We start from the raw sequence: 24263 nt of genomic DNA, 5'->3' as shown, positions 1-24263 counted from the left end.
TTGTGTTATCTTGACTTTGTAGTAATACACAAGTACATCCAGATACATTGCGTATATCAGGCGCATGTATTCACCATCTTCATACTCGAAACCTATATCTTTTGCTATCATGGCCCACATGCCATTCTCTGTGATCCTCCGATGGCCTCCTTCCCTCTTTACCACCATATACAGATCCAGTAATCCCACTTTCCGGTTGTTTGAAGCGTATGCAGGTAACGGTCTTGAGTTAATTTCCAGTTTCTCTTTAATAAACCACTCTACCATGTTGTTAAATGCCGATTCCAGATAATATTTATACTTCATTACGTAATCTTCATCTTCAAGCATGTGCAGTAAAGCCTTGCAGTCTTGAAAGTCCTTAAAGGACATTGCCTGTAAGATCTGTATGTTCCAATCTGGTTCGGTGGCAGAGATATTCAAACTTTCGAAGTATTTATTTAAAAATTCTTCTTTGAATTTCTCATGATCTGAACTCTTACTGATCAAATATTCCTTTTCAAGTTCTCCGATTTCTTCTTCTCTAGCCAGACCAGTATGAACATTCTTCCTATTATTTATAGGGACACTGAAAGTGGGAAATAATTTACATACATCCCCCATGAATTTTACTGTAAACCCCTGAATCATTAACTGATCGAGACTCAAGACATTTCTATCAATGTCTGGTGTGTAAAACACACTTTGTACTCGTACTTTTCAGTCCCTGTTATAACATCAACGACTCCAATCCCTCTAATAAAAAAGAAATTGTTTTCCCCACTCTCTGTTTCAACACATGACATAATTTTCATTCGTTTAAACATGTCAATATTACCAGAAATATGACGTTTATAAGTCTTACTAACATACCATATATCTGACCAGTATCCTCCGTCGGTTCCGATCACCATAAATTCTTGTCTTTGTCCGGGTTGCATATCTTTTCTTGTTTCTTGATCTTTCTGCGTACCCGTATTAACCGCTAGACGAAGTAACTGGCTTTCTTCATCCTTCTCCTTTTCTTGACATGTAGAAATTTTATGGCCTGGTCTGTTACAATAGTAACAACATCGCTGCATCCATTTCCTTTCACGTTTTTCTTCAGTGCAGTGCATGCATGGCATCATGGTTGATGATGGCTTTAAATCATCGTCACTTACATATCCGGCTCTGATACCACTTGTTAGCGGAAGCCGAGGATCTTGATTATCATTAGAACAGGGTTTTGGGGGTTTGACACGAAATAGAGGATTATTGATAGAATTGGAAGGCATGATCAAACAGTGAATAGGAATAAGAATGGACAGACTATAATTTGGAATTATGAATGTCTTGGTGCCAAGGGTTGTTCCCGGCAACAAGGTTATATACATGATGGACAAGCGGTTATTAGGTAGTTTGGTTTTGGCGGGAATAACCGTCATGTCTGAACCGTTTACCTACCGTCACAACCGGTGGTTACATCGTTACATACATATACATACGAATAGGTATAAGTCACAGTAATAATGTATAATACATATAATTATGTTTAAATCTATATATATATATAAAAACTAATAAGTTCAAGCAGTAACACACAAGCCCACAGTAGGTGATTATTTGAGTGTAATCTTAAGGGCCTATGTAGGTCCCTCTCGGAGGATCGAGAACAAACCTAAACCTTGTTATACAAACTCACTAGCGAGTGCGGAATCCAAGCTAGCGAGCAAACCGGGATGATGCAAGAACAAACACAAGAACACACAAGACTCAACGATTAACACCACTTGTATTAATGCGAAGAAAGTTTCCGGTTACAAGCACAATGTTTACAATCAGTTTGCAAACTCTCAAAGTGTGTGTGTGTGTGTTTCGGACAGAATGCTCTCAACTTCCTTTCTGTCTGTCTGTGTGCCTCTCTCGTCTATCTTTCACACTACACTGCATGGGTATATATATACCCAGCCCATGATGTCTGGTCGAAGGATCCGATAGATGGTCCGAAGGATCATCTTTCGGATATGATGCTTTCGAAGGATCAGCAAGGACCTCGAAAGATCACCTTTCGAGGTCTGATCATTCGAAGCATATCTTTCGAGCACCTCGAAGGATCAACAGTATCCTTCGAGGCTATCCTTCGACAGAGAACATCTTTCAATATTTACCAACTGTTTGGCCAAGTCAAACTAGGAGGATAGTTGACTTGGTCAAACTTACAAGGCTAACTTGGACATCGTTTACATATAGACCGAATACAGACAAAGTACAGACACAAGTGCACCAACAAACTCCCCCTTGGCTGTAGCTTTGTCTTTATCTTCTAAAGTTGTAGACTCGTCTCGAACTTCGACGGTCTTTGGTCTTTGAGTTACCAAAACTCTGATGTCTTTTCAAGTCTTCAATGTCGGAGGATCTTCAAAGTCTTCACGTTTTGAAAGCAGAGAGTGTATCAACAAACTACCCGAATCATGTAGAAAGTGTGTTGACAAACTCCCCCTTAACATAAGCTCCCCCTTGAGTTATGCTCGTGAAAAGACTTTATCTTTATGAAGTGAGATCCTTGTGGTGTTGATGATGGCCAGCGGCAACTCGATCATCTTCATCTTTTGAGCGCCTTCTCGTCGTGTCTTCATTCCAAGGCTTGTCATCGACCATGTTCTCCTAGCCTTTAGAATCTGCACATGCAAGAAATCTAAACGCGTAATGAGAACAACTGCTTGGAATATAGTATAAACAAATGACACACGAATGACCATGTCACAATCAAACACCGTCCGACAGTTTGAAAGTTTAATAAATTTGTCAATTTTTAGCCTTTAACTTTCAAAAATTGCAAATTTCGACCGTTTATGAAGATTTAGTCAATTTGGTTTTCGTTCAGGTTTCAGGCAACGAAGACTCGAGCTCCAACATCGTACGATCGAAAATAAAGTAGAAAGAAAATCTTTTTGGCTTTTATAAAGTTTATATTAAAACACGCCTAAAATCTTTTTGGTATTTTTGAAATTAAAAGACAACAATTTAAAATCCTTTGAGTGTTATCAAACGACATCACCGCTAATGTCGTGCTGATATGCACCAAACGACGAAACTGTTTAAAAGAAAAACAATAAAAGTTAAGCAGTAAATAAATATATACAAACATTCTTTTTGCGAGTTTCGAGGGTAAGAGAATCATATCAGTGTACGGTCATGCCAAAACACTCTTGTTGTTCAGTTAGTTAACATTAAGATAAGCATCCTATAACAATTATCGGTATTGTTGTCCACTTAAGCTCAACTTATCAGATGTAATCATGGCGAGGGGATACGTTAAGGTATGATTTATACTTACCGACCGGTGTTCATCCACATCACGACACATTCCCGTATCAAGGTATGCACGAGAGTTCATCTTACCGGTGAGTACACCGATTATCATCTGTTTGACCGTATAAATTGTGAGATACTCACTTATTTTGATTTGAAAACAAGCCCTATGTGATATAATCACTTATTGATGAGGAACTTGATTTTCATATGCATGAGGGCACAGGTGCAAGTCCGTGAACAGGTCAGTACTTCCGTACAGCAGAGAGACGAACTTGACACCCGGATAGATGTGATATTTTATCACTTATTTGTTTGGACATGTGATTGTTTATCACTTATTGAGGTCGAATGCAGTATGTAATATGTACACGTATGTATAGTATCATGGAAGATCTAGACTTGCGTCCCCGTTATTTTTCGGTAAAAGATACAACCATGATACCCAGATGATAAGCAGCATAAAGACCGAATATCTCAGAACCTCGGCAATCTATCAAACGAAATTTCGGTACTAAGACCATATGCCAATGAATGGTTCCCACCTGGTCTTCAGTCGATTAAGATTTATATCACCCTGCACACTTTAAAATGATTGTGAGCCTACCGATACATCTTATATAGAGCTGCTTATCGTTTTGCATTTAAGGTTTAAAGAGGTTTGGATAGACCACTGATGTACTATCATTTTCTCTTTTGCTCTCCAGGAAACTCATTTTTGTTTTTCTATTGTTTTTGTGTTTTTGAAATTTTTCGATGTTTTTGGATTTTCTGATTTTTTTGGATTTACTCCCCCTAAAATCAACAAACTAAGAGAAATTTAAAAACACACAAAGATATTTACAAAAATGATTTTCCGATGTTGGTTTACTCTTGCTTGACCTTAATGCCATTTACCAATAATAAGAAGTCAAATCTAGATTTGTCAAAAGCTTTGGTAAATAAGTCGGCACGTTGGTCATCGGTGTGGACCTTAACAACATCGATTAGCCTTTTCTCAAAGCAATCACGTATGAAGTGATATTTGATTTCGATGTGTTTGGTCTTTGAATGCTGCACAGGATTTTTAGTGATATCTAAAGCAGCAGAATTATCAACGTAAATAGGAGTAGTTAGGAATTCAAAACCGTAGTCCCGCAATTGTTGTTGGATCCAAAGAACTTGTGAACAACAACTTGAGGCAGCAATGTATTCAGCTTCGCATGTTGATGTAGCGACACATGTCTGCTTCTTGCACTGCCATGTGACTAGGCGATTTCCTAAAAACTGACATCCAGCCGTTGTGGATTTGCCGTCGATTTTACATCCGCCAAAATCAGAATCACTGAATGCGACCAAGTCAAAGTTATTATCCCTAGGATACCACAGACCGGTGTCGGGGTAAGCCTTCAAATAACGAAAAATCCTTTTGACAGCTGCAAGATGTGAGGCCTTCGGATTAACTTGATATCTGGCAAGTAGGCACGTTGGGTACATTATATCTGGCCTTGATGCTGTGAGGTACATAAGGGATCCGATCATCGCGCGATAGTATGAAGGGCTAACAGGTTCACCCTTCAAGTCAGGAGTTATTCCGTGATTAGTTGGCAATGGGGTACCAATGGGCGTTGCATCGGACATCTGGAACCGGCTCAAGATGTCACCAACATATTTAGTCTGATGGATGAATATCCCAGACTCCGTTTGTTGCACTTGTAGGCCCAAGAAGAAATTCATTTCCCCCATAGCACTCATCTCGAACTTATCCTGCATGATGCGCTCGAAATTCCTACACAAAACATCATTAGTAGAACCAAAAATAATATCATCAACATATACCTGTACCAGAAGAAGATCTCCATCTTGTTCTTTGATGAAGAGAGTACAATCAATAAGACCTCTTCGAAAACCGTTCTCCAGCAGATATGTAGATAAGGTTGCATACCAAGCTCGTGGCGCTTGATGAAGACCATAGAGAGCTTTGTTGAGCAACCAAACCCGATCGAGATGGACAGGATCTTCAAAACCTGGAGGCTGTTCGACATATACCTCTTCTTCAACCACACCATGTAGAAATGCACTCTTCACATCCATCTGATAAACCTTGAATCCTTTGAATGAGGCATAAGCCAGAAAGATCCGAATAGCTTCCAGACGTGCAACTGGTGCATAGACTTCGTTGTAGTCGATCCCCTCTATCTGACGAAAACCTTGAACGACTAAACGAGCTTTGTTCCGAATAACCACTCCACGGTCGTCTTTCTTGCATTTGAAGACCCATCGAGTGCCAATCTTCTTGTAGTTCTCAGGCTTTTCAACAAGCTTCCAAACACCAAGCTTGTGAAATTGCTGCAATTCTTCCTGCATGGCTTCAACCCAAGCACTGTCTTTCAATGCTTCTTTCCACGACTTTGGTTCTTCTTGTGACACGTAACACGCGAAGGACCAGTCATTTTGTTGACCAGATTCTCTTATGGCTGAATACAAACCAGCATTCCGGTTGTTTCTCAGCTGATTACGCGTCTGCACACCGCGATGGACATCTCCTATTATGTTCTGCTGGGGATGGGTATCGTGAATCCTCATTTCAGGATTATCTGGCACACGAGCGTTGATACCCAAGTTGGTAAGATTAAGATCAACAACCAACTCCACACCAGGAATGTGTGTAGAGGTGGATGCATTCCCTTCAGCAGTGTCTACATTCTGCGTATGAGGTGTATCTACAGAAGCACCTTGAACAGGAGCAGCTGGAGCCGAAGATCCTTCAGCTGCATCATGATATTCATCATCTTCAGAAGAGTCATTATAATCTGCAGCATCTTCAAAAACCTCATTTTGAACCATATTGTTGACTGACGAAGAAGCTTGAGGGTCAACAACAATAGGTCTGACCAATGGCGAGACAGCAGCGTTGTCACTTTCCAACAACATTCTAGCCGCTGCTGATTCTTCGTCAAAGGTTGGCAGATTGAAGGAGTCAAATAGCCCATCATAATCGAACATCCACGGATCACCCGGAGCCCTAACAGGACTCGTGTACCTTTGAACCCTAACTTCACTCCATAGCTCTATCTTTTTGGTAGCTAGATTCCAAACACGAAAATTCGGAGTAGCATATCCAAGGAAGAAACCCTCGATAGCTCTTGCACCAAACTTTCCATCCGGCTCAATCATAGTACAAGGAGCACCAAACGGTTCAAGGTAAGAAAGATCCGGTTTCCTTTTCTGAAGGAGTTCGAAGCAAGTCTTGCCATGTCTCTTTACTGTAAGAACTCTGTTCAAGGTGTAGCAAGCAGCCGATACAGCCTCCCCTCAGAATTGAATAGGGAGTTCCGACTCTACTAACATTGTTCTTGCAGTTTCAATAATCGTCCGATTTTTCCTCTCAGCGACACCATTTTGTTGTGGAGTATAACGAGAACTGTACTCATGAAGAATGCCTTTAGAAGTACAAAACTCATCCATAACTTGATTCTTGAATTCGGTTCCATTGTCGCTTCGGATCCTTTTTACTTTCAACGTATAGAGATTCTCCAACATTGTAAGAAGATCCTTGAGGATGCCAGGAGTTTCACTCTTGTGTGCCATAAAAGATACCCAAGAAAATCTAGAGTAGTCATCAGTAACTACTAAACAATAAGCATCACCAAACGTTGTCTTGTGCTTCATAGGTCCAAAAAGGTCCATATGAAGACGTTCGAGAGGCATGCTGACAGTGTTGATTTTCTTCAAAGGGTGAGACTTCTTTGTTTGCTTCCCCTTTTGGCACGAGACACAGATATCTTGCAAATGAAAACTTCTTACAGGCACACCATTCACAAGATTATTTTTCACCAAATGGTTCATCTTTCTCAAGTGAATGTGTCCCATTCTTCTGTGCCAAGATATAGACTCCTTTTCTGTGGCTTTTGAGACAAAGCAAGTGACTTGTGCAGATGTAGTAATCGCCTGGCTCATGTCGAGAATATAAAGATCATTAACTCTCGGAGCCGATAAGAGAATCCATTCTTGTGGAATTTTGAATCCAGGTTTCAGCACGTAGCAGCCAGCGTCATCAAAAATCACTGAGAACTTTTTATCGCAGATTTGCGACACACTCAGAAGATTGTGATCAATTTGCTTCACATAATTGATCTTATCAAAGCACACGATACCATTGGAGATACTTCCTTCTCCAGTGATGTACCCACCTTTATCACCCGCAAAAGCAACATACCCTCCTCTAATATTTCTCACGTCATACAGGAGCCGTAAGTCGCCAGTCATGTGCCTGGATGCTCCACTATCAACAATCCAATGACTATTAATAGTTCCTCCTAGAACATCCTGCACATGTCAATTAAACACATCAGTTGAGAATGGGGACCCAAGCCTTAGTGGTCTTGGGTCGTCCCTTGGCATCACGAAACGTAAGCTCGATCTCTTGATGGTTTTCAAGAACAACTGCTCCCCCTGAATTGTCACCCGACTTAGGTAACCAAGTTTGTCTGTGCCTACCAGTTTTTGAAGATTCTGGTTTTACAAGTTGTGACACACTTGGTTCCTTTTGCACTGTTTTAACTTCAGATTTTAAAGCTTTTTCAACAGTTTTCATGTTCTTACGTCGTTGTTTAGTTTCTTGTTCTTTTACAGTTCGTTTATCTTGTTTAGGTGAAACTGACCGACGTTGTGGGTGAACTGTTTCAGGTGGAGCTTTTTCAACCAATTTCTTCTTTGGAACATTTGTGCAGTTTCTGATAATGTGCCCAATTTCTCCACATTTGAAACAAGTTCTCCTTTCAACAGACTTAGGAGAACTTGATCGACTTCCAGATGTTGAACCTGTAGAACCTGAGGTACTTGCTCTTTCATCACACCCGTTTGTGTGTTGGGTGTAGTTGTTATCACTGTTACGTTTCAAAATCTTGACTTGTTGTACAAAATCAGTGTTTGATTTGTTTTCAAAAGTCTCAATTTTATCTGTACCTTTTGATGCTACAAATTTAACATCTTTTCCTTTCTTCATGTAACGAGCTCCCTTTGATTCAACCTTAGCCTTTGGCTTTGGAGCTCGTTGTTGTTGTTTACCCTTCGAAGCAGTAGGTTGTTGAGTGGTTGGAGATTTTTGATTACCAAACTGTTTTCTAATCTCAGCCTTAGGAATTGGATCACATTGTGTTACCACAATTCCCGGAAGTGTTTTTCCCAAAAATTTGTTTGTATTGTCTTCAAAGACTTTGTCAATCAAAGATTTATTTACATTTTTAATTGGAAAAACATGATCTGAGTAGATTTTATTATCTCCAACCAAAGTGTACAACACATTACTGCTTTTAACAGTAGACACACCTGCCTTATCAACTTTGACAGGATCAATCACTTGCTTCTTAACAGATGGAACCTCAGGAGTATCAGGATCACAAAGGATGTGATTCTCTCGTGGAATATCTACTCCTTTCATCTTGCTAAGTGATTTATCCTGATCACTTACAGCCACTTCTGATTCATCATCCGATGTCTCATAGTCCTCGATAATTGGAGGACTTTGCTTCATGGATGGTGAAGTTTCTTGTTCCTTAGAGGCTGTGTTTGAAGAATTGTCCGGTTTGAACCCAAGGCCAGTAGTAAACTCCTCAACATCAAGAGGCACACTGGGTTCATACCGAGGCATTTCTTCCTCATCAGGCATCTTGGTATAGTTGTTCATCAAGGGGGGCGGACATTTATTATACCCTATGCCTTTCTGATTTCCCTTTAGTTGTTGAACATCGATGATGTGATCAAGCACAAATTGGGAGTTAGAATAACTATCCAATTTCTGTTTGATCGCATCATGTTCGCATTGGGCAATGGCTAATTGCTTTTTAGTTTCTTCCACAATGTTAATATATTCATTTATACTCACTTGCTTGTGGTAAACTACTTTGTTAACCTCGGACACATTTTTCTTTAAAGTTTCTATTACAGATTTAAATTCTTTTTCATTCCGGGTTAAAGCCATGTTTGCCTCTTTGCATTTCGACAGTTCAATAACCAAAGTCTGGTTATGACTATGAAGCTTTTCTGATTCAAGCTTCATCTCAGCACATGAGTTACAAATACTAGGGGCAGGAGGTTCAGAATTTACCTGACTAGTAGAGGCTGAACCATTTGCCATAAAGGCAGTTTGAAAAGAAAAAGCTCCATCTTCAGAAAATAGTTTTTCCATTTCCGTTGATGTAGCAGCAGCCTTCCTAATCAGAATTGATTTCTGACATTTAAGCTCATCAGCTTCATTCAGAAGATCCTGAATATCTTCACCTTCTTCCTCCTCATCAGGCTCTGAGTGATTATCCCCAGAAACAGAGCCTTCTTCATCCGAACTTCCAGAATAACCAGAACTGTCATCGCTTCCAGAAGATTCTTCTTTATGAACATGCTCGATGACTTTAGCATACAATGCAGTTCCACTTCCTTGATCACCTTCACCAAACTGAACTGACCAGTCACATCCTTCATCAGCTTGAACAACCAAAGCCCGATTGTGATTTGCAGTTCCAGGCTGTCCCTGATTGTTGTTCACTGCCACCATCCTCCGTTCACGGTTTTCTTGTTGGGCATTCACATTCGTCTGGTTTCTGAAAGGGTTGTGATTGCCGTGTTTTGTTGGTCGAGTGCACTCACGTTTAAAGTGCCCTTTCTCGCCACAGTTAAAGCACGTGACGGCATTAATATCAAACCCATACTTCGTGTTTTTCTTTCCTTCCAACGAAGTTCTTCCAGTTCGTGCCATGAAATCTTTTGCCCTTCTAACCGCACTAGCAAAAGCCCATTTAATATCCATCAACTCCATTTCTTCCTTGTCGATCTGATCATAATCTTCATTGGTCATGTTGATGTTTCCAAGCTGACCTGCTACCAAACCACAGTATGCACTGACCATGGTGTTGATAATCTCCATATGTTCCTTAGCAACTTCAATGCTAAGGTGTGAAAGATTTGAGTTGTCGACTCGGATTGTGTGATGACTTTGGGGTTGAGGTTGAGGATTGCTTGTATAGTGAGCTTGCTGTTGTTGTTGAGGTTGTGGTTGTGGCTGTGTTGGAACAGGAATGTAAGACCTCGGATCGAATTGAGGTTGTGGTGGAGCAGCTGTTGACTGAGGAAACGGAAAGGAACTTGAACTTGTATTGGACACAAAAGCAATCTGCAGCTTAGGTTGCTGTTGCTGAGCTGCAGCGGATCTTGCCAAAGCATCGAATCCTGGAAGATACATTTCTGTATTCTGAGGAGCTGGAGCACGCCTTGCTTTCCTAATTTCTTCATCATTTTTATGTTCCAGCTTTTGAATGAACTCGTAGATGTTGACTTGATCTAGAGTTCCAGTATGCTTCAACAGTTCAATGAAAGAACTCCACTTTGGAGGTAATGCGTCAGCAAATCTACTCACCATGTCTTGTTGAGTAGAGACAACTCCATAAGCACACATCTCACTAATCAAATGATAGAAACGTGTGATCATATCATTCAGAGTCTCGTTTTCCAAGAACTGAAAGGATTCAAATTCTTTCTTCAACAAATCATGCCGAGACTTTCGAGCAACTGCATTGCCTTCTCCTCTAGCAACTAAGGCATCCCACAATGCTTTTGTGGTCTTGCAATATGAGAACTGATGGTAGATGTCTTTGTTGAGTGCTTGAGTAAGTGTGGCAAAGGCCTTTTTCTCCAATTCATAAGCCTTCTTGTCATTTTCAAGCATATTGGCATAACCCTCTGAAGTTGACGCAGCAGTTTCAAGATTAGTATTGAACGCATTGATGAAACACGTCCAAAGATCAGTGCTTTGCCCTTGAACATATGTGTGAAAACGGTTTTTCCATGATGGAAAATCGTTCATATGGTTCAACTTAGGTGGACGATTGTTGCTGCCAGTTTCACTTTCACTAATCAGAAGGTTCTGAAGACTTTGACTTTGATTGGATACTAAAGCCCATTGACTTGGACTGATTGTTGTAGGCGGTAACATACTCTTTGCCCAATCTGCAGCAGTGACTAGCTCTTGATTGGATCGTGAGTCTAAACTCCAATCCCACGGACTAGTACAACTCATTTTGATCAAATATAAGTACCAAACCTACACACCACAAACTGTTAAGTGCAAAAACAGATATGAATCGAAAGATGCAACCTGTTCGAAAGATCAATATTTGTTCGAATGATCAACAAGGTTCGAAAGATCCTTGTTGAGTTTCGAACAAAGACTTCGAAGGATTGACTTCGAAAGATTGACTATACGAAGGATCCTTATCTTTCGAAAGATGATTTCGAAAGATTCTCCTTATGTTTCGAACACAGGTCTCGAAAGATGACACTTGTTCGAAGAATCAACAGTGTTCGAAGGATCACTGTTGATGGCTCGAACAATAACTTCGAAAGATAACCTTGAAAGATTCACCCAACACGAAGGATCCTTATCTTTCGTAATGAACAGTAACTCGAAGGATGTATCTATCGAAAAGATTCCTTGACTCGAAGGATAACACACTGACTTCGAAAGATGTTCGAAGGATGGTTATCTTTCGAATCTCCTTGATCGAAGGATGATCCTTCGAGCTCGAAAGTTATCTTTCGACGGTCTGACACACTGACAAAAGTACTGATGGGTTGGTGAGAAAAGTGACAGGTTGGTGTACCAACTTTCGGCAGAAAGGATATGGTCTGCCAACAACTTTTCACCAAACTTTTTGACTTTCAAAAAGTTTACTAAAAATAGGCAACCTTATCCTCAACCAGTTCACCGGAATGATAATCGGAATATGACCGGAAAAATCAAAGTCACTTAAAAACAAGTTTTCAAGTTACCCAACCCAACCTTGAACACTCCCGAAGGTTTAGAAACCGTTTTTCAGTTAAAACAAGCAAGAAAACCACCAAAAACGGGTGCTAAACCAAGTGTTCAAACACACCAAGAACTTGAACAAAACCCGGTTTTAAACAAGGTAAAGAGCCAGTGCTCTGATACCACTTGTAGGTCCCTCTCGGAGGATCGAGAACAAACCTAAACCTTGTTATACAAACTCACTAGCGAGTGCGGAATCCAAGCTAGCGAGCAAACCAGGATGATGCAAGAACAAACACAAGAACACACAAGACTCAACGATTAACACCACTTGTATTAATGCGAAGAAAGTTTCCGGTTACAAGCACAATGTTTACAATCAGTTTGCAAACTCTCAAAGTGTGTGTGTGTGTGTTTCGGACAGAATGCTCTCAACTTCCTTTCTGTCTGTCTGTGTGCCTCTCTCGTCTATCTTTCACACTACACTGCATGGGTATATATATACCCAGCCCATGATGTCTGGTCGAAGGATCCGATAGATGGTCCGAAGGATCATCTTTCGGATATGATGCTTTCGAAGGATCAGCAAGGACCTCGAAAGATCACCTTTCGAGGTCTGATCATTCGAAGCATATCTTTCGAGCACCTCGAAGGATCAACAGTATCCTTCGAGGCTATCCTTCGACAGAGAACATCTTTCAATATTTACCAACTGTTTGGCCAAGTCAAACTAGGAGGATAGTTGACTTGGTCAAACTTACAAGGCTAACTTGGACATCGTTTACATATAGACCGAATACAGACAAAGTACAGACACAAGTGCACCAACAGCCTAAACCAACATTTGGTATTAGAGCGGGTGAAGACGGTGCAACCGGTTTGAGAGTTGTATGTTCGGAGAAGAGGAGAAGTCCCTTTAAACTGCAGAGTTGAGAATAGGGTGAAGGAAAGCGGCAAGTGATCAGATCATAGAAAGCAGCAAGAGTCGATGTATTTAATGATCGACAGGAAGAAAGCAAGGGTGATCATTGATAAAAAAAGAAAGGAAGAAAGAAGTATTGAACGGACATTCCGGTTTGCTTGTGGTGATAAATAGGAGTCAAAAACTCAAAATCTAAACGGCGGTCCCACATGGGTCGGTGGATAAGTTTTGGATTTTTAAATTCAAATCCAAATTTGAATTTTAAAAAAGCAGGTTCGAGATAGATAGAAAACAGATCAGAGACGGCTGTGAATTCTAATAGAGTCTAGGTTGTTGGATTAATTAGCAACCAACCCCACAGCCATCATTTAAGGAAATTTAGAAGCAAGAGCATGTGACACTTAATTGAACCAAGCAAGCATCTCGGTTGATTACTGAAGCAATAATCAAAGAAAGAAAGAAAAGGCTCCACGAGAAAGAAGAAAGAAGAAAGAGGCAGGTAAGAAAGAAAGAAAGAAGGCCTTGTAAGAAACAAAGAAAGAAAAAGCAAGCATCGATAAGAAAGAAGAAAGAATGAGCGTCGATTAGAAAGAAAGAAGAAAATCGACAACTCAAAGAAAGAATCCAACCTTAGTGGTTCAGATAGCAAGAGCATGACCGAACCTTTGTGGTTCGAATAGAAAGTACGCATGCATGAATATTTGAAAGCAAGAATTAAAGTTTGAATCAAGTAAGAAAGGAGCAAGTTTAGCAAGATAACCGTCCATAATTTTTTATATTTCTCTAACAACCATGTGGTTTTGGTTTAAAATAATCCAATTGTTATCATAATAATGACACTTGCTGATTAAGATTCCTGATTATTCAATTACAAGTATTAATGTGCACATTAACCTTCTATAAAAAATTACAAGTGCTATAGTATTTAATTAAATACAAAGTTAATCTCAGTCTATCAAGTTTAGATATAACTGATTAGCTAGAGTACTAGTATAAATTAACCCCAGATGTAGTAGGTGTAGTATCATCCAACTCCAACTTTGTACTAATTAGCAAATTAAATACAAAGTTAATCTGAGTCTATCAAGTTTAGATATAACTGATTAGCTAGAGTATTAGTATACATTAACCCCAGATGTAGTAGGTGTAGTATCATCCAAGTCCAACTTTGTACTAATTAGCAAAGTTCAATTTAATTAACCCCAGGTGTAGTAGGTAGTATCATCCAACTCCAACTTTGTACTAATTAGCAAAGTTCAATTTAATTAATTAGCAAAGTTCAATTTAATTAATTAGCAAAGTTCAATTTAATAAAATTACTGGAGTTCCATAAGCATCAAACAACCAAAGTATTATTATTTTAAGTTTGTAACAACTACGTGTGTTTTGGGTATCATATGATCTATATTAATTTATAATTCACATGTTAATTAATATTGGCTGAAAGCTGGACCAATTCTTTAAACACTATAAGTCATGTGTCACCAAAAGCCCATTTAAAGTCAAAACAAAGATACTAGCAAAGATCAAACCTCAAATGGCTTCAGTAAACCCCTTTGTTCCTCCAACCTCCGGTAACCAACCATGGGTAGATCAAATGAAAAAAAACCTTAAAAACCCAACTTTCAGTTCCCATAGACACCCCACCACTTTCCATTTTCTCAGTTCCACAAATCCTTAAAGATGAAAAGCCCGAAGCGTATGCTCCTCAAAAAATCGGGCTTGGTCCGAAACACCATTTTCGGACTGAACTATATTCGAACATGCAACAAAACAAGCTCACCGCGGTCAAACGGGTTATAAAACCGTATCAGATTCCTGATCTGGAAGACCAAGTTGCAGAAAGAATCAAAAACATCATCCCTGTAGTTTCTCCTTGCTATGATTCATTCCCTGAAACAGATGCGGATGCGTTTGCTTGGCTTTTCGCGATTGATGGCCTGCTTTTGCTTGATCAACTTCGCGTGTATTTAGATAAAGGTTTTGCGATTGATGAAAAGGATCTGATCATGTTGGAAAACCAGATTCCTATGATCGTGCTGAAGGAAATTGAAAAGGCCCTTTCTGCTAATGGTGAACATGTTGAAGAATTGTGGGAATCTAAGTTTCGGTATTTCGCAGAGGCAAACTCTCCGTTTCTTCTATCGAAAGAGACGATGGAGTTCGATCGTGTTAACCATCTTCTTGATTATATGTACAAATCCATCGTCAACAATGAGGTTTCGAGAGATGTCGCTTTCTCAAAACCTGGAAGTATTCCAGTTGAGAAGTCGGCCGCTGAAGAGTTACTAGAAGCTGTAATCAAAGCGGCCGGATTGATCCCGGGCGTTAAACCTTTTCTCGGAATCATCGAATCTATCATAAAGATTCTATACGAAACCGATAAAGAAAAAATGATTCAAGAAATCAGGGTGCCTTCGGTTTCAGAACTCGGCGATGTAGCCGGAGTGAAGTTCGCTTTGTCAACATGCGAAGAAGGGATCAGAAACATAAGCTTTGCTAATGGAACATGTTGTCTCCCTGTCATTACTCTGAATTATGATTCGGAGGTCATACTAAGAAACTTGATGGCCTACGAGAAACTAATGGCGAAAAACAGTTTAATGGGCGGGTTTGGTCTCGAACTCACGGAGTACGTAGATTTCATGTGCGGGATTATTGACACCGCTAACGACGTGAAGGTGCTACGGGAATACAAGGCGATTTGCGAGATGAGGAGATCGTGAAATTGTTTAACGGGATCGGTAGATCACTTGGGAATATGAGTGGGCAGTCGATGTTGAGACAGACTGTGGCTGAATTAAACAAGGTCTATGACAATGTACCGAGTGTTCGGATCAAGAAAGAGGCCGAGAAGCAAGCTCGGGCTGTGGCTAAGGCTCTAACGTTCCTGGTTAGCATTTCGGGCACGTTGGTCTTGGCTCGTGAGGCGTTGGTGCAGGCCAGTGGTTCGAAAACGACTCAGTCGATTATTAATATTGTTACGGAGCACATGGGCCATTTATTTCGTCTTTGATCTAATAGGATTTGTATCTTTCTTTATATTTTTAAGCTAATTGTGTGATCTTGTTACTCATTGATGTAAGTGGTTTACCTTTTACCCCATGAGTTGTTGCTATTTGAGTTATTATGAAGCATTAACTTATTAGACCATCACCAATGGTATCTTATTTCTAAATAATAAACTTGGTTTTATATATTTAGCTTGAGCTTAGAGGAATGAAATGATAATGATTAGAGAATGACTGGTAAGACAAGCATTTGGTTTCACTTTCTTGAGATGAATTCCAGTTTTGAAAATTATTAGTTTTAAAAGTTAATAGTGTTGAATAAAATAATTCAAATCTTTTTCGTTGTTTTTCTCTGATCGATAATAATTACTCAGTCTTCTTTGACCAGTTTTTAGTTTATTTTAAAGGGTAAAGCTATTTGCATACCAAAGCTATTTGCACACTTAGGGTTTTAATATGCTTCGTATAGAGCTACACGCAACATATAGCACTACTAGAAAAGTGGTCATTTTGTTATGGAAATTTCCTACGCAAAAAAAGCGTCACAAATTCTGACACATTTACTACGCATTTTCTACGGAAAAAAGACCTTGATTTTTTTGGGCAATTTATGACACAATAGTGACAAATATACTAATTCTAAGTATTATATCGGAAATGCGTAGCAACTTGCTACGCATTTCCGACGGAACCATTATTTATTTGTTGGAATTAGATTTATATGTTAAATTCATTTAAATATTAATTGTTGCGTCAAAAATGCGTAGCAACATGCTACGCATTTATGACGAATTATTTATTATTATACTTAGATTATATTTTAATGTTTAATCAGCATTATTAAATTAATGCGTAGGAAATGTGTAGCAACTTGTTACGCATTTGTGATGGAAAATTTATTGTGAATGAAATGTGTAGCAACTTGCTACGCATTTGTGATGGAAAATTTATTACCATATTGCGTAGGAAATGTGTAGCAACTTCCTACGCATTTGTGATGGAAAATTTATTGCGTAGGAAATGTATAGCAACTTGCTACGCATTTGTAATGGAAAATTTATTGCGTAAGAAATGTGTAGCAACTTGCTACGCATTTGTGATAGAAAATTTATTACCATATTTAAATATTTAACTAGTTTTATTATTACCATATTTTATTATTACCATACATCTCATAATGCCCTTTCAATCATTAGTATCCACCATATTAATAATAAGTTTAAAAGTTTTCAAATTTCATCCTTATAAAAATCCTTAATATTTTTATGAATGGTTTTATTTTGAAAGAAAAAGGATTCAAATTATTTTCTGTATGGTTGTGTCCGGAACATCATAAAGTACAAAATAAAAAAAAATAAATATATATAAACATTAGTAAGAACTCAAAAGTTAATGGCTTTCTTTTCGATAATAGTTTCATTAACCTTAAACTTCAAGTTTTAACAATACTAAATCCCTAAATTTATATTCAAGTACAAAATTCAAACGCCTCATCTAACTCACTGCTTAAAAGGAAAACCATAAATTTGTATAATTTATATAAAATGCATAACCATGATTTGGTAATTGTAAGCTACCCGAGTACCTGTTGTGCATTGCATAAAATAAATGGCAAACGCCACGACAAGGCTGGGTTTAACAAGAAATGAAAATAAGTTATCGAAATTGGAAATCATAAAAATGAATACATGTACCTCGAGTACAATATTGTTTGGCCGGTATCGGTTAGGTTTGGTACGGTATCGATTCATTGAAATCGAAACTGAAACCATCTAATTTAATATTGTTACTGGTACCCATATTGTTTAGTTGTTATAGGTCAGTTCCTTAGGATAGCAATTCTTGTGTTGGAATTTCTACAAAAAAAAAAAAAAAAAAAAAAAACACTTTCCTAAAAAAAAAATAAAACAACTTTTAGAAAAAAAAACTTTTTATAGTAAAGTGAATACAAAACATTTTAGAAAAACTAACAATAAAAGATTTGTTGGTGCACTTGTGTCTGTACTTTGTCTGTATTCGGTCACTATGTAAACGATGTCCTTGTCAGTCCTGTAAGTCGACCAAGTCAACCGTCCTCCTGGTTTGACTTGGCCAAACAGATAGAAATATGTTTGTAAAGCGTCTGAGTCGAAAGATGGGCCATCGAAGGATTATGTCTATCCTTCGATGAGCTCGAAAGATGTCCAACGAAGGATACTGTTGAACCTCGAAGGATATACCATCCTTCGAGGTAAATGTGGATCCTTCGAGGGCTTTGTGATCGACAGATGATCTTTCGGTCATTCTGCATGATCCTTCGACCAGACCTGCTGTGTATGGGTATAAATACCCATGCAGTGTGTTAGACAAGATAGATGCACACAGGAAGATAGAGAGATTCTTGAGAGCATTCTGTCCGAAACACACACACACTAGAGAGTTTGCAAAACTGATTTGTGAACATTGTGCTTGTAACCGGAACCTTTCATTCGCATTAATACAAGTGGTGTTAATCGGTGAATCTTGTGTGTTTGTGTTTGTGCTTGTTTCATCCCGGTTTGCTCACTAGCTTGGATTCCGCACTTGCTAGTGGGTTAGTATAACAAGGTTAAGGTTGAACCTCATCCTCCGAGAGGGACCTACAAGTGGTATCAGAGCTTGGCTCTTTACCTTGTTTAAAACCGGGTTTGTTCAAGTTCTTGGTGTGTTTGGACACTTGGTTTAGCACCCGTTTTTGGTGGTTTTCTTGCATTTTTAAACATAAAAACGCGCTCTAAACCTTTCGGGAGTGTTCAAGGTTGGGTTGGGTAACTTAAAACTTGTTTTTAAGGAACTTTGTAATTTCCGACCAAATTCCGGTCATTATTCCGGTGACTGGTTTCTGGATAAGGTGGTCCATTTTGGGTAATACTTTCAAAGTTGGTAGAAAGTACAATCTGACCATCCCTTTTGCCGAAAGTTGACCTTACCAATCTATCACCTTTTCACCAACCTGTCACATCAGTGTCAGTGTGTCAGTGAGTTTCGAAGGATATCCTTCGACATCGATAGATATACATCTTTCGACCCATCCTTCGAAGTCAGAGATCTATCCTTCGATCCAGGGAATCTATTCGAAGGATAGTTGTTCGAAAGTTAAGGATTTATTTCGAAAGATAAGGATCCTTCAAATTGTGAATCTTTCGAAATTGTGAATCTTTCGAAACCATTGCTCGAAAGTCAACAGTGATCTTTCGAACACTGTTGATCATTCGAACAAGTGTTGATCCTTCGATTGTGGTCTGTTTGTTTTTAACAAGTTTCTGTTTTTCAGATCTTTCGAGCTGAGATCCTTCGGCTGTGTGTGATCTATCGGGATATTCATATAGAATTTATTTTTCTTATCAATCATGAATCCGAGTTGGTGGAATCCGGCTCCAGACAGTGGAAAATATACCAGTACAGGTTCCACTCCCTCATGGTGGGGTACTCCGGCTCCCGATAGTGGAAAGTATACAAGTACAAGTCTATCACCTTCATGGGCCGAGTCTCCAGTGTCGACATCTTCACAAGCAAATCAGTGGGCGTTAGTATCGAATCAAACTCCAAGTATTCAAAGTATTCTCTTAAGCGAAAGCGAAACAGGAAGTTTGAATCGACCTCCGAAGCTGATGCATTTAAACGAGTATCCGGGTTGGGCTGATCGTTTCCGTACATATGTTCTTGGCCAAAATACAGAGCTGTGGATACGTTTCACCACAGACTTCGATCAAGCTATAGAAGTTGCTGCTTCGTCAACTGCTACTTTTGCAGATCTTCAAGAGGATCAGAAGAAAACATATGATCTGGAAAAGAAAGCATACGCCATTCTCACTCAGGCGTTAAGCAAAGACATTTATCATCAGTTTGTCAGTTTCAAGACTACGAAGAAGTTGTGGGACGGTTTGAAAACCAGAGGAGTAGGGAATGAAGCAACACGTCAAGTGCGTCATGATCTTCTCAAGAAGGAATTTGACGGTTTCGCATGCTTAGATAAGGAGTCTTTGGGAGACATGACAAGCAGATTTTATCATCTGCTTACTGAGTTGAACAATTTCGGTGTTACGACAACTCAAACAGAAGTGGTGAAGAAGTTTGCTGATGCACTGCCACCCCAATGGAATAGTTTCTTGGAGATTTTGAAGTACAATGGGGTTATGGCTACTACAAATATCAACGACTTCGTGCAGCTCCTGGAGAACAAGGATCAGGAAGAGACCTTGAAGGCAAAGAGAGTTCCAGTGCCACAGAATCCAGAAATGTATTATGGAACTACAAGTACTTCTTCTGCAAGAGTCATTGTGCCAAGCAACCCTGGCTCACATGCTCCACTGCAGACAGCCTTTGTCACAAGCACTGATATGTATGGCAATACAGTGCAAGTTCCTGTTAAGCCTCCTCCCACCATAGACATGTATGGAAATCCAATTCAACCACCTCCCCATGCTCAAGCATGTTATGGAGGTACATCATCTGCTGGTCAGCAATCAAAGCCAGACACAGTGCGGCTCAACACTTCATGTGACAACCGTCACTTTTCCGTACATTCCGCACACTAAATGAACAGTGATCTGTGCCTTAATGAACATACATGATCTAGTTTACAAGAGAAATAAGTTTCTGAATTCCATACAAGTGAATTCATGTACGTTTTATACTACAAAATATTGCTTTATGAAAAAACGAGAGCGTTGCGTCAAAAATATTAGTAAACTCACCGGTAAGACACACTGTGTCAACGGAACTGCAGAAAGCAGTCAGACAATAAAATTGGAGCCTAGGTGTAGGTCCAATAACAAGAATACATTAAAACCTAAGAGTACATACAAGGGTTTAATATATATGCTATATGAAAGCAAAAATAAGCACTAAAAAGCACCCGAAACACACTTTAAGAGCAGAACTAACTGCGACAAAACTGCGAAACGAACGTTGATGGCCGCCCGGATAATATTTAATCCCACAAATATTCTGTTATGATTAAAATTTTATTTTAAACAGGTTCGTGTTGAAAAATAAATTAAAACGCTTAAAAACGTTATTTTTCAAGTTTAAGCACGTACCGTGTGTTCCTACGCGACACAGTGCTTACACTGCAAAACGCAGACAACGCAGAAAACCTAGGAATATTCTAGGAATATGCTAGGAATATGCTAAGAATATTCCAAGAATATGCTAGGAATATGCTAAGAATATTCCAGGAATATGCTAGGAATATGCTAGGAATATTCCAAGAATATGCTAGGAATATGCTAAGAATATTCCAGGAATATGCTGGAATATGCTAGGAATATGCTAGGAATATTCCAAAGAATATGCTAGGAATATGCTAGGAATATTACAGGAATATGCCAGGAATATGCTAGGAATATTCCAGGAATATGCCAGGAATATGCTAGGAATATTCCAGGAATATGCCAGGAATATGCTAGGAATATGTCATATGGAATGTCTATAAATACCTTGAGATGGCACACTAGACAATTCACCACCCAACACCACAAAACTACTCTCTCCTCTCCCTCAAAAACTTTCGGCCGAACACCCCTTGATCATCCATCATATTTTTCGATTTTGTTCTTCACATTCCAACATCATACAAGTGTCAAGTGTCACGCATAAGAAGGCTTGGTGCACTCGGAGCTCGAAGGACCTCTTTCTCTAGCTTTTATCCACCACATTCGCGTCTAGATACTTCCCTAGCCTCGAGCTAGTGGTATGTTGCTTAAAACACATTCTTGAGCTATTTTGAAGTGGTTAATGTGATGTGTAATGATTAAAACTTGAAATCTTACAAAATGGTGCATTAAAGTCTACTAAAAACATGAAAAATGATGGTTAAAAGCTCACTAGTTGTGTAAATGTTGTAGTAATTGAAATTTGTGATTATTTAGGCCCGATCTACGTTGTGGTAGCTCGGATCATCATTTAACCCTGTTTGGTTAAGATCATGGATCTTGACATAAGCTTGTTTGAAATGGTGCAAGGGTTAAAAGGTGAAACTCTACCACACAAGAAACATGAACTTGTGTAAAAGTATTTTTACTTATGAAATAGTGTCTAAAATTAGCCGATCTATGTGTCCACAAGTGGTATTTTCAAAAGACCAAGCGTCAAAAGAAATCACATGTTCTAATCCGGATCTTACACAAACAAAAGTGATTTTTTGTGATCAAACAAGTGTGCGAACACTAGTGTAACAAAAGTTTTAACAAAGAAATAATTTTCGTAAAAACCGACTAGAAGTTGTGGAACTTCATATTCTTTAAAAATAAAGTTTTTTTAAGAAATTAAACTTATTTTTAAAGATAACAAGACTTACTAAATGTGCTAGTAAATTACTACACATTTTTGTAAATATGCAAGTTCATGAAATGGGGAAAATTAGTGATTGTTGTTGATGATTATTGTTGATAATTGTTGTTGATGATTATTGTTGATAATTGTTGTTGATGATTATTGTTGATAATTGTTGTTGATGATTATTGTTGATAATTGTTGTTGATGATTATTGTTGATAATTGTTGTTGATGATTGTTGACGATTTAAAAGAAAATAAACACATGTTTTGAAAACATGGGAAACCTCCATTTTTAGGGGAAACTCTGTCAAAATTTTTATAAATTTTGACACTTAGAAAAATATAAGTTTTTGAAGAACTTATTCCCTAAAAATGTATTTAAAGGTATTACCAAGGTTTCCCTAATTTTTGGTGATAAGAAATGAGGATTTCTTCAAAAATAAAAGTGGATATAAATATGTATATTTTTGAGAGAAAAATATATATTATTTTATCACCAACTTTTGTGCTAAGTGTATATAGTATGTGTTATACGTGCTAGCGTATTGAGACGTAAAGATACACTAAATACTCATGAGGAGTATAAACATGAAAATACACATACAACATGCTTAGACACATACAAGAGGATATATTTATGAAAATATATTACTTGGACAAAATACATAATTCGGGTGCGAAATACAAGAAACGTATATTTATTTTTGAGAAAATGATATAAGACAAATAGTTAAAAATATAAATATTTTTAACACAAGAACACAAATACAAAAGATAGTGACTTGCACTTGTGCGATACAAGTCTAGTGACTAACGTTAATAAAACGCGTTTAGGTCACGACGCTAGATAAGCAACTCCGGTGAAGTTTACGACGCAGGAACGCAAAGTTGTGAGTTCATGCTCCCCCTTTTCTTTAACTGTTTTTGGTTTTATAACTCTCGGGGGTGAAATACATGTTACAAATATTATAATTTTTTTACAAGTAGTAAAAATACAAGAAGCACTCTTGGTGAGAACGAGTACCGAGTGCAATACGAATCGAGAATACAAAAATACGAGAAGCACACTTGGTGAGAACGAGAACCAAGTATGATGTGCTTTAAGAAATGCCTAGAAATTACTAGATCATGTGAGCATAGACTTGATACTAAAAATGCCATAAAGTCTTGGTGAAAACTAGTACCAGGCCATTAAAAACATTCAGTAATTAGGGACGAGGGTTAGATCTAACGGGTACGGCCGAGCCCCACTCATGGTCCTTATGTGACCTCTTGAGTGCTTCGGTGTCCCAGTCGAGGTAAATCGACACAGTCGAGGTAAATCGACACAGTCGAGGGTAATCGACACAGTCAAGGGAAATTGACACAGTCGAGGTTAATCGACACAGTCGAGGGTAATCGACATAGTTAAAGGAGCCAACACTAATGCTCCATAAGTCCTCACATGCCTTAAAGGAGCCAACACTAATGCTCCATATGTCCTCACATGCCGAAATGTCTTTATACAAACATTCAGTTAGTACGTGGTGTACACAAGAAAACTTGATTTTTGCAAGAATACTTTATTTATACAAGATACATACCATGTTTTCATACTCGGTATGCAAAACGCATGAACTCGCTCAACTTCATGTTGATGTTTTCCAAAATTACATGTATTTCAGGTGACAGGATGGATCTTGGGCGCAAGTGTTGTAACTAGAAGTAGACTACAAGTTTAGATGTCATCCACTTTTGTTGAATTGTAACCTAGATGAAGGTTGTGTTTTAAAACTTAAATGACAAGTGTTTGTGATCCTCAAAATTTTCCGAATGGATGAACATCGTTTTAAATCTTGTAGTTGTTTATTATGATCGAATGCAATGATAACAAGCTAGTCACACATCATACGCTTCCGCAAAAGACAGGGTGTGACAGTTTGGTATCAGAGCTTCGATTGTAGTGAACTAGGATTCCTTCTCGAGTCTAGACTACAATCA

The 24263-nt window shown here is 38.6% G+C and overlaps 1 protein-coding gene across 1 annotated transcript; it reads left to right on the top strand.

The window, feature by feature from the left end:
* Window positions 1-14737: 14737 nt before the first annotated feature.
* On the top strand, window positions 14738-15700 carry LOC110883408 (putative UPF0481 protein At3g02645). Its single transcript, XM_022131171.1, has one exon. It carries the CDS (start codon window positions 14738-14740, stop codon window positions 15698-15700), a length of 963 nt encoding a protein of 320 aa, XP_021986863.1.
* Window positions 15701-24263: the final 8563 nt, after the last annotated feature.

This window comes from Helianthus annuus, chromosome 10 (assembly GCF_002127325.2).
Source record: "Helianthus annuus cultivar XRQ/B chromosome 10, HanXRQr2.0-SUNRISE, whole genome shotgun sequence".
Taxonomy (NCBI): Eukaryota; Viridiplantae; Streptophyta; class Magnoliopsida; order Asterales; family Asteraceae; genus Helianthus; species Helianthus annuus.
The sequence above is the reverse complement of the archived record's forward strand: the minus strand, read 5'-3'. Positions and strand labels throughout refer to the sequence as shown.

Bases quoted from the DNA above. Each gene is read 5' to 3' on its own strand.
- LOC110883408 (XM_022131171.1), top strand. From the start codon at position 14,738: ATGCAACAAAACAAGCTCACCGCGGTCAAACGGGTTATAAAACCGTAT.